An 8,191-nucleotide genomic window follows, 5' to 3' on the forward strand; every position below is an offset into this window, starting at 1 on the left:
TTTATGTTCCATTTGTGTTCATTTTTAAAGTGTGTATATAGTGTTCACCACACCCTGGGTGTTCAAACACCCTGACACTGACTCATATCACTCCACTTACAGTCACACATCAGGGTGGTACTTCCGTTAGCATTCAGCTCAGCCACTGAACGCTGGTGTCAGAACACTTGAGCTGTAATTTGATTTCATGAGGGAGTAGAAAAGCCTCTTGTGAGCCACAACAGAATGAATTCCTCAATAAAAAAAATGTTTGGTATTAATTTTAGAGATCATGTAAGGACATGCTTTGACATGGTCATCACTACTAGGACTTAAGCTGATCCACCCAACTACAAAGCTTCCAAACATAACATACAGTATATTCTACAATATGCATGGATGGATTATAAGACAGTGGACCCCTGGGTCCAGCCATGTAAACCACTGTACACCCAAAACAAGGAGCATCTCTGTAGTTACTTTGTCACTTAGTGGTCATATTGTGTGTGTGTGTTTTGCAGTTGTGTCTGTAGTTATCTCACATCACTCTCAGTGGCATTCTGCAAGTGAAGCAGAATTCTCAGGTGGAGTAACTGTCAGTGGTGTCGATGGAGAAACTGTGCCTAGGCCCCCCCCCCCGGGCCCTGGTAATCCATCCATGACAATATGTATGAACAAGGACCATTATCAATACGAATTGATTCTATATCCCAGTGTGTTAGTCCTGAGTTAGTTCTTCCACTTACGCTAGTGTAGTAATTGGGTTTTGCTGTTTTTTCTTTGACTGTGGGAGTTAGCAACATTATTAAAGGCCCCACGGTACAAATATTTTCAGTTAATTAGACCTCCACTCCATGCTGGAAGTTATATGAGGTATTAAAGTTAATGTATTAAAGGCCCCATCACCTCTCAAAACACAAGCAATTGAAGTCATTTTCATTACCAGAGCTGAATTTATGAGATTCTATTGAACTTCAAAGGCAAAACCTTGTACATTATTCACATGATGCTAAACTGAGCATTCATTTAGTCTGGACTCTGATTTTGCTTTTTGATACTCCTTTTCATAAATGTGTCTTCTACTTGTGCCCTATTTACTAGTGAATGACATGTTATTGCCAATAGGGGGCAGTATTGCTCAGATAAAAGAGACTTGGGAATTCTTCATAGCCAGTAAGTGAACTTGCATTTGATAACAGCAATCACTTGATCAAACTGGGGGAAAACATTGTCTAAATATGTATATCCTGTTGTCTCTCTCTCTCTCCCCCTTTACAAATGTCTTCCCATGACTCCATCCTACTACTTCATATATATTTTATACTCCAAGTGGAGAATAAAACTGCTCCTCCATAATTTATGAGTCACTTTTAGAAGAAACACGAGCACTCACAGCCATTAAACCGGGCAGCCTGTGGCATCAGTGTGAGGGAAGGGGTGGGAAGTGTGATCAGCAGGCTAGAGAGGACCGACCATCCTGTCAGGGTGTCACTCACCACATGACGGGCTCTGACTGACTGCCTGATCTCCCCCGGGGCTGCTCACATCAATGCTGAGCAAGTATCAATCAGGATTGGTGCTTAGAGAGATGTCTTACATAAAAACATCAGACTGACTATAATGCAGCATATGTGCTCCAATGTTGTTTTCTGTCTCTATACTCGCATTTATTCATTTTCCAAACCTAACCAACTACCCTTTCATCTCAGCAGCCATTTGAATAGCAATCAAAACACTGTGGTATACAGTAAGAGCTTGGAAAACAGTTACATTTATCTTGCATCCTCGGGGAAATAGGTCCCACTTGATAGGAATTCAATAGATTGAGAGAGAGTGTGCCATTGCTTCTGTAGGGTCCTGCTTTAATCATCTTCTCAGTGTGATGCAATTCCCTCGTCTGCATGCCTCCATATATTGACCCAGAGTTTTGTTTACCTAGCAATGTGTGCAACGGCTATGAATGATTAATATAGTCTCTTGGAGCTATAGGCTAGAAGAATGAGCAGCATTCGCTGTGTTGCAGAAACCTGACAGTTTAAGATAATGGACAAAGGCGATAAATACCTACAATCAAGTTTGCAAAATGATGCACTTTTTAACTTATGTCAGTGATGGATTTTCCTTTGAACAAATAGCACTAGTCAGATGAGGGAGGTGTCCAAATAAACTAGTTTTTCAATCAAAAATTCAACAGGGATACTTATTTAGCCCATTGTTGAGACCTGTAGTAAGATAAAAAATGAAGCAACAGCTTATGTTAGTAAGTCACTATGATGAATAGGATGATAAATTAAACACTGGAATTCAAGCTCCTACTTTAAACTGGTCTGTATTGGCAAACCGGGGACTCCAGTATTTAGGTAATTTTCTACCCAGCACCTAGTTCATTAAAAAGAATTAGATAACTACCTGTGTTTCTGGTAATTTGGAACATTCAGTACAAGATATTTAGCATGCACAGAGGTCTGGAACCTGCTGCTAACTGTCAGGAGATGCTAATAAATCTGACACTGATAAACTGACAACTCTTTACACACACAACAACAGCTTTTTTTTGGCTACTTGGGGGCAGCAAGACACTGATATTTTAAGTTGATATTGTAAATGTGTTTGACTTTGAAGTCATGTCTCTGGCCACCTATGTGTAATTTCCTTCTCCTTTTAGCTCTGTTTTTGGTACCCCTGAATAAAATATGATACTTGAGCTGCTAAAGGCACAACTTTTTTTTTTTTACATTATGCTGTCTGCTGTTTGGTGGTAGGCAGGTAGCATACAGTCAGTCTTCAAGCTTTTTTGCTATCAAGAGGCTAGAAGGTTGTTAGCGAGAAGCAACCACTACATGAAATGCCACATGAAAACAGTACTTTGTTAGTAGTGAGAGTGAACCTGCTGGAAGAAAGGCCACATAGAACTGAGGGAAACTGCAGAGCTGGGTGATGATTCTCTGTGGGTTCATCAGTACAAGTGAGCATTCACATTACATGCAGTCATTTGTTGAATTATAGCTACTTTACTTTATACTCAAGCCGTCTTCGTAACTCCACTTATGGTCTAAAAAATTCAAATCTATTGTAGTCACTGCCAAGTCATGGGTCAGAATTTACTTCCCAATGAAAAATTTATTTTGGCTGCACTGCTCCAGTAGCTTATTATTCCAGACCTGTCTGGTTTGCTGACAAAAAGGTAGGAAAATCAACACTTTCTACTCTTAAAATAATGAATTCTGAGAAATGATTGAACCTGTGATACATTACAAGTTACTTATTACATTTAAATTATATCAGTAGCCTAGGTTTTCATTCAGCTTTGTTCAGCCTGGCAGTGCTTAATGCCTATATTATTTTATCTTAGACTGAATTTATTTCTGACATATACATTAATGCTTTGATTTTGTTTGCTATATCTATTTCACTGGTCAATCTGTTCTCCTGTGTTTCCGACTGTCTTGTTTCTGCACAAAAATGTTCTCTATAACTAAAGATTCACTGATCAATGTACAGTATAGATAAATGTCCCATTAAAAGATTTCACACAAAACTTCAGAGCATGTTGTTCCTTTTCATTCTTGCCCTCAAATATTAAGTAGAGAGATTTCAATGGCGACAGCACATCACTGTTTCAAAGCATCAGTTAACCATTAGTCACCAAGAATCAAGAGCACAGTGCCACTTCCTCCCATTCTCAATTCTATTCTGAGCCGTGTCCCTGGAGGTGTGGGCCCAATTACTGGGCCTCCACCATGGGAGCAGCTGCACAATTTGCCAGTCACGTGACCTCAGCTCCCAGCATCACACATCTTCACACTGCATTAGGAATTAAAGTTCGCAGATAGGAAATAAAATGGGACTTCGTGCCCTGCAGAAGTCACAGAGGAAGCTCTGTTAGGCTTCATCAGTTTAACTCTGTCTTCACTACGCTGAGGATATATGCCTTACATTAAGTATGTAATATTGAATTCATGCAGTATTTAAGATTTTTATGTTGAGAGCAGAGTCTCCGAAAGGCCTCCAGCAGAGCCTGCCAGAGAATGTATTTAATATGAACTGTATGGAGAGTCCAGTCAGCGATAACAATGCAGTTATTATTCCAGATTCTGAACAGTGTGCAGAACCGTTTGTTAAACATTGCCGGAGGGGGAATCAATGCAGCCTCAGCGAAGCCATCGGGCTGGGGCCTCAGCGGAAACCATCGATACTGAGCTGTGGTCTAAGCACTTAAAATGTAAATGCATCTTCAATAGCAACAACACAAACAAGAAAGTTGTATCAGTGCCTTGGGATCTCTCCAGATGCGTTGTGCGCATTTATCTGTGAAATCAAAGTCTCTGCGCAAAGCTACAGTGGCCTGAATTGGCAACATTCTATGTGAATTATTAAGCTGGACAGTGATGCACTGCAACAAAGTAAATCAAATAGCCCCACACTGGTCATACACTCCATCTATGAAACATGGCCTGATGACTGTGGTTTCCTCTATGTGCTGTCATGCAAGTATCACTGGTGTGTTTATTAATGCCATGTACCTTTCTGCAGTCAGAGACTACTGGCGTGCTCTAGAAACCTGTTGAAGATGAGCTAAGTGAGAAATTATTTAAATGGAACAAGGTGTCTCAAAGGATCTCTTTTGATCTCAGCAAATTTATGTGATATAAATAACTTCAAATTAATTATGCATGCACAGTGGGATAGCAAAGTCCACAGATTCACCAAATTTATGACTGCCCTGATGAGCACTTGCCTGCTCTTTCCAATTTACGATTTAGAGATGTTCTACATGTTTTGGTAGCTTTAAGTAACCAGACATATTTTAATCTGAAAGTCTTGTTAGAGAAAACACAACAGTATATTGTTTAGTATATTATTGTTAATTACAACTTACAAAACAAAGTAGACTTGCCAGGAATCACTTAAATAATTCAATGTAAAGACATATTTCTGTTAAAGAAGCCAAAAATCCAACATTCGTCTTTATTTGGAACAGTCCAATAAAACAGGCAATATGAAGAATAGTCCATAAAGATTTTCTTTTAAAAGGCTTTTTTCTTTATAGAGGATGCAAAAGAGACAATAATATATAATAGTAGCAATTAAGGTCACTGTAATCGAACATAACTCTTGCAGAGTTCATGGTCCCTGATATCTCCCCAGCCCCCATTTTTCACATGTGGGGCCACCCCTCCGGCCCCGTTGGCTGGCAGTCTCTTGGCTATCAGGAGGTTCTTCGGGAACAGCTGGTTCCCGCTGCTTTGTAAGATGTTCTCTATCTTGGTTTTCTGGCTGATGGGCATGCAAGAGGCCTTCTTGTGGTGCATGCCACAGTCTCCGGCATGGAAAATCCGTGGCGCCTCACTCACCATGACCTTCCAGTAGGAGGGCAGGCAGGACACAGTCAGGTGTTGTAAGGACCAGTCCCAGTTGTAGTCGTCGTAAGTGCAGAACGTGTCGGTGCACTGAATAAGCTTCTGGTACGTCTCTCTACTCAGAGCCATCCCCATGTTGTGCTCAGTAGACTTCCAGGCCTTCACCTCTACCTTATTTGCTTTGCTGGAGTAGCCAATGTGGCTATAGCTCCCCAGTGAGAGGATGTCACAGTCTGTGCACTGCTCCCTTTTGAGAGTTGACATCAGCTTTAAGAGATGGATAAAATCTGGAGACAAGTAGTGGTCCTCCTCGATCAGCAGGACCAGACCCTTGTGGTCCTTCAGAACCCGGACCCTGTCCCACACAAAGTGCAGCTTCCACCACCAGTGGTGCTTGGTCTGAGAGAACTTGGCCTCGCGGTAGTGGCCAAATGAGTCAGGGTATTCTGCGTTGATGCATCCCAGCTTTAAGGCATCTTTTTTAGGAATGTCTCTGGGGCAGTCCCTGGGGTCATTTCCAGGGAACTCCTGGGGGTACAGCTGAATGCTGAAGGGGAAAAAAATCTGAAGGACTTGACAGAAGTCGACAGAGGCCACCACTTTATTTATCTCAGGGGACCAGTAGTCATGGCTGAATATCAGCAGTATGCTCTCCACACCTCTGACCTTCCGCAAACTGTCCACTAATAGCTTAAGGTAGTCTGGTCGGTTATGGACCTGAACTACCACAACCAGATCGTCTTTCTGTCGCGAGGTCTTAAACTTCTCCTCATTTCTTATTGTCTGGTCAAAATTTAGCTGGAAGACAATGCCACGGTAGACTAAAGTGGTGTTATCTACCTCTGGTTTTGGTATCTTCTCTTTATCCTTTGCTTTTTCTGGATGTGTGTCATTTGCTTGTATAAGAGGAGGTGGAACAGGTGCCCGGCTGACTGCAGGTGTGGCTTGCACCTGGATGTGATTGTTGATGCTGCTACTGCTGCTGCTAATGCTGCTGCTTCTCCTCACTGTCTCCACTTCCTTGGGGAACGAACCACTGTCGTTCTTTTTCTGCCTTCCGCTGCTCCAGAAAGCTAGGCCACAGATGACAACCACCAGAGTCAGTATCACCACCTTCCTCTTGTAGATTCGGAATCTCATGATAGGGGGTCAGCCTCTTGCGAAGGGAGAGAAGTTGATTGTAGAGAAACAAAAAGCACAGGTCTGCAGTTGCGATGGTTTGCTTTGCGCGGTGAGCAAGCCTGATTAAAAAGAAGCTGTGATGAGGCTAATTGTTGGCAAAATGAACTGTTGCTGTAAACATGGATCCCACTGGAATGTCATTGGTGGTGGATGAATATTCCATAAGGCATGACGGGTGCTGGGAGGCAGCAGTGTTGCAGTGTGCATGAACCACCTGAATGAAAGATAAACCAGGAAATAAACTTAGGCCTGAGCAATATGGTTTAGATTTTTATCAAAGTGTTAAGAGTAATATTTTTCAAATACACAGCAAATATATGCAAACCAAATAAAAAGTAATCAAACTGATGTTCATGGCAGTGACCTGTCTTGCACATTAATGAGACCAATTGTTTAATGTGTAAAAACCTGCTTAATATGAATGTGACACTTTATTTTTAAACAAACATTCATGTAGGCTGCATGTTGACAACTGCACCAGCTCAATCATTACTGAGCAAACCACAAACATGATTTAATGCATGCCTCATCCCAGACTGCAACTTATTTCTACATCTCTCCTCACAATACTCCCTCTTTAGTTGTATTATCAATTTTGATTATACCTCAACACTTCCTTATTTTCTCCTGCATAAATCTCTGTCCTTAACTGCATTATAGATATTGATTGATCCTCCTTTGCTCAGATCTGCTGAACAAACCTCCATCTTTTATTTGTTATTAAATTAGAGATCTCTCTGGCTTCCTACCTGACCCCATTCATTGGTCGTCTCTCTGCCTTGAGACTTTTCGGCTGAGTGATCACAGTAAGGCACTGACACTGCCTGGAATATGCATTTGACACCAGCTGTGTTAGAGTCTGTAGTAATATTAATGAAAACATTCCTGATAGCTTAAAAAAATCTAATATACATACTTTAACATAGCAATATTAGATTACTTTCAATGCAGTAATTTAGGGCAAGCTGACTAGACGGCAAAGCGATCTAATCTATATATTTAATTCAGTGTGCATGTCACCATTTGGTTTTTCAGTGTTGGATGGTTTCCATACACTTGCAGCTTGCCAAATCAAATGAAACATTTGTACTGCAGGTGAGAGTACTGCTGTTTTAATACACTGAATTTTTATCATTAACGAAACCATTTTATTCTATCACATGAAAATATGCAATGTTTCACTTGAAGCCTAGTACGGTTAGTTTTTCTGTCCTGAATTGGCCGCTGACAAGCACACAGAGACAGCGGCAGATTAATCGATTTTAACATGAGATACCGTTGCCGTTATGTCACCGACTGATATAAAATGCTCCCGAAACGACTGAAAACAACAGTTGTCGTTTCGGTTTCGGTCTTTTATGGCAAGGAGCATCCTGAAAAAAAATGCTAGCGCGTAAGTTAGCTTCAGCTAGCAACTTACAAGCAGCCCGTCCACACCAAACCTCGTCAACAGCAGCGTCCATGGCGAACCAGAAGAACCATATTTGCACTAGTTACCTAAAACTGGAGCAGCCGTGTAGTCTTTTCGGCGAGAAACATCAGTATGGCGGGGTCCCGTTCTCCTCCATACTATCCAGCAGGCTGCATGGAAACGCAACTACCAGCTAGCTGTAGGAATCCCAAATACGGAACCACTGCCTGCCCCTGCCGCTGTCCCACAATGCACTGGT

General features: G+C 41.5%; 1 protein-coding gene across 2 annotated transcripts; it reads right to left on the reverse strand.

The window, feature by feature from the left end:
* Positions 1 to 4,823: 4,823 nt before the first annotated feature.
* mgat2 (alpha-1,6-mannosyl-glycoprotein 2-beta-N-acetylglucosaminyltransferase) lies at positions 4,824 to 8,191 on the reverse strand. 2 transcript variants are annotated; one of them, XM_018696177.2, is made up of 2 exons: positions 8,019 to 8,191; positions 4,824 to 6,735 (listed from the first exon to the last, which is right to left on the reverse strand). In XM_018696177.2, exon 2 carries the CDS (start codon positions 6,477 to 6,479, stop codon positions 5,073 to 5,075), a length of 1,407 nt encoding a protein of 468 aa, XP_018551693.1. In that variant the 5' UTR covers positions 6,480 to 6,735; positions 8,019 to 8,191; the 3' UTR covers positions 4,824 to 5,072. The 2 variants fall into 2 exon arrangements, with proteins under 2 accessions (XP_018551693.1, XP_018551694.1); XM_018696178.2 differs by having other exon boundaries at positions 7,942 to 8,191.

Source organism: Lates calcarifer, linkage group LG7_1 (assembly GCF_001640805.2).
Source record: "Lates calcarifer isolate ASB-BC8 linkage group LG7_1, TLL_Latcal_v3, whole genome shotgun sequence".
NCBI classification, from domain to species: Eukaryota; Metazoa; Chordata; class Actinopteri; family Centropomidae; genus Lates; species Lates calcarifer.